The sequence below is a fragment of the Nanorana parkeri genome, unplaced genomic scaffold (assembly GCF_000935625.1).
Source record: "Nanorana parkeri isolate BGI_ZX_2015 unplaced genomic scaffold, ASM93562v1 scaffold2021, whole genome shotgun sequence".
NCBI lineage: Eukaryota > Metazoa > Chordata > Amphibia > Anura > Dicroglossidae > Nanorana > Nanorana parkeri.
Genome location: NW_017308289.1, coordinates 205,386 through 206,965, shown reverse-complemented (window position 1 = coordinate 206,965; position 1,580 = coordinate 205,386). Strand labels below are relative to the sequence as shown.

The window sequence follows — 1,580 nt, the reverse complement described above, 5'->3', positions numbered from 1 at the left end:
GGAGGCAGTTAAAGGATCCTTGAGAATTAATTACCTTACATTACAGACAGGAGAGGTCAGAGGTGGCTTGTTTAAAGCTCTTTCACCATATGTTAAAGTGAACTTGTGCCCAGACTATGCAAACTAAAGCATATTCTGAACAAGCAGTAAAATCATTTTAAAACAAACCCCTATTTACCTCTCTAGTTATAGGCATCCTGGAGAAGTTTGTCTTCAAAGTTCACAACAATCTCAGTGAAAATCTGAGCTTCTTTATGAGAAGAGCAACATCTTGTCACCCTGTCAGTCCTATTATTTAAACAAACAGTAGATGTTTCTAAGCTGTAGACTCCTTTTCGCCAGCTCTTTAACTGGTATATAACCAGGCCCGGTTTCCCACAAGGCCACCAAGGCCCGGCCTCGGGGCAGCAGGGCGCAGAGGGCGGCAGCGGTGTGAATGTCGCCGATGTCGCCGAGATCACTTGTAATAAGTTTGCAGCCTGCCTGTCCTCCCCTCCCCCCACACCTACCTCTCTCCTCGCTGGCTCCGTCCTCCGTCCTCCCCCTGCCGCCGAGTCTCTTTCCTGTCCCGAGTCCCTGCCGCCGATGCAGGGAGCAGAGCGGCAGGGTTAAAAGTAACCCTGCGGCTCCGTGTATACAGTGAGAGGGGAGAGCAGTCTTCCCTCTCAGCTGTCACAGGACTGCCAGCACAGTGCTGTGCTAGAATTCCTGTATTGGAGGTGACAGGGTCAAAAAAGAGAACATGTCACCTCCAATTGCTATCACACAGGGGATTGTTATCTCCTTTGTGATAGCAATAAAGTTAAGTGAAAAAAAATGTATAAAAAAATTATTAAAGAAATAAAAATAAAAAAATAATTAAATAAAAAGGTGATTAAAAAGTAAAAAATAATAAGAAACAAATTAGTAAAGCATAAGAAAATAATTATAAAAAATAAACAATAAGATAAAAACAATTATTAAAAAAAAGTAAAAAATAAGATAACTAAAAATGTAACAAAGTAAAAAAAAAAAGGGATAAAAAAGTAACAAAATAAATAAAGAAACTTGCCATTTCCTGCTCTCTCTGGCGGTGTGTTCTCGGAGCATTCCGCGGGGAATTTTTTCTACGCTTCACTGGTCTGTAGATCAGCGGCAGCTTCACCGGCATAATGAGTTTGCCATTAAACCCAAAACTATTCCTTAATGGCCTTACTGGTAAGCCAGTAATGGTGAAACTGAAGTGGGGTATGGAATACAAGGGATACCTGGTCTATGTGGATGGCTACATGAACATGCAGCTCGCCAATACAGAAGAATATATTGATGGAGCATTGTCTGGACATCTTGGAGAAGTTCTAATAAGGTGTAATAATGTATTGTATATACGTGGAGTAGAAGAGGAGGAAGAAGATGGCGAGATGAGAGAGTAAAGCAAATTCCAAATTTATTTTTGTAAATTAATTTTGAAGCATCTCTTGAGTTTGTTGTTGGACTTTTTTTGTATGTTTTATTAAGAAAAAAATAAACTGATTTTTTTTCACTTTAAATTTTTTTTATAAATAAATAAAGAAACAATAAAAAAATGTAAACTAACCCTG

At 39.2% G+C, this 1,580-nt stretch overlaps 1 protein-coding gene across 1 annotated transcript; it reads left to right on the top strand.

Annotated features, from left to right (window-relative positions):
• The first annotated feature begins 1,055 nt into the window (after positions 1-1,055).
• Positions 1,056-1,425, top strand: LOC108800426 (small nuclear ribonucleoprotein F-like). The gene has a single exon (XM_018572408.1). It carries the CDS (start codon positions 1,152-1,154, stop codon positions 1,410-1,412), a length of 261 nt encoding a protein of 86 aa, XP_018427910.1. The 5' UTR covers positions 1,056-1,151; the 3' UTR covers positions 1,413-1,425.
• The last annotated feature ends 155 nt before the right edge of the window (positions 1,426-1,580 follow it).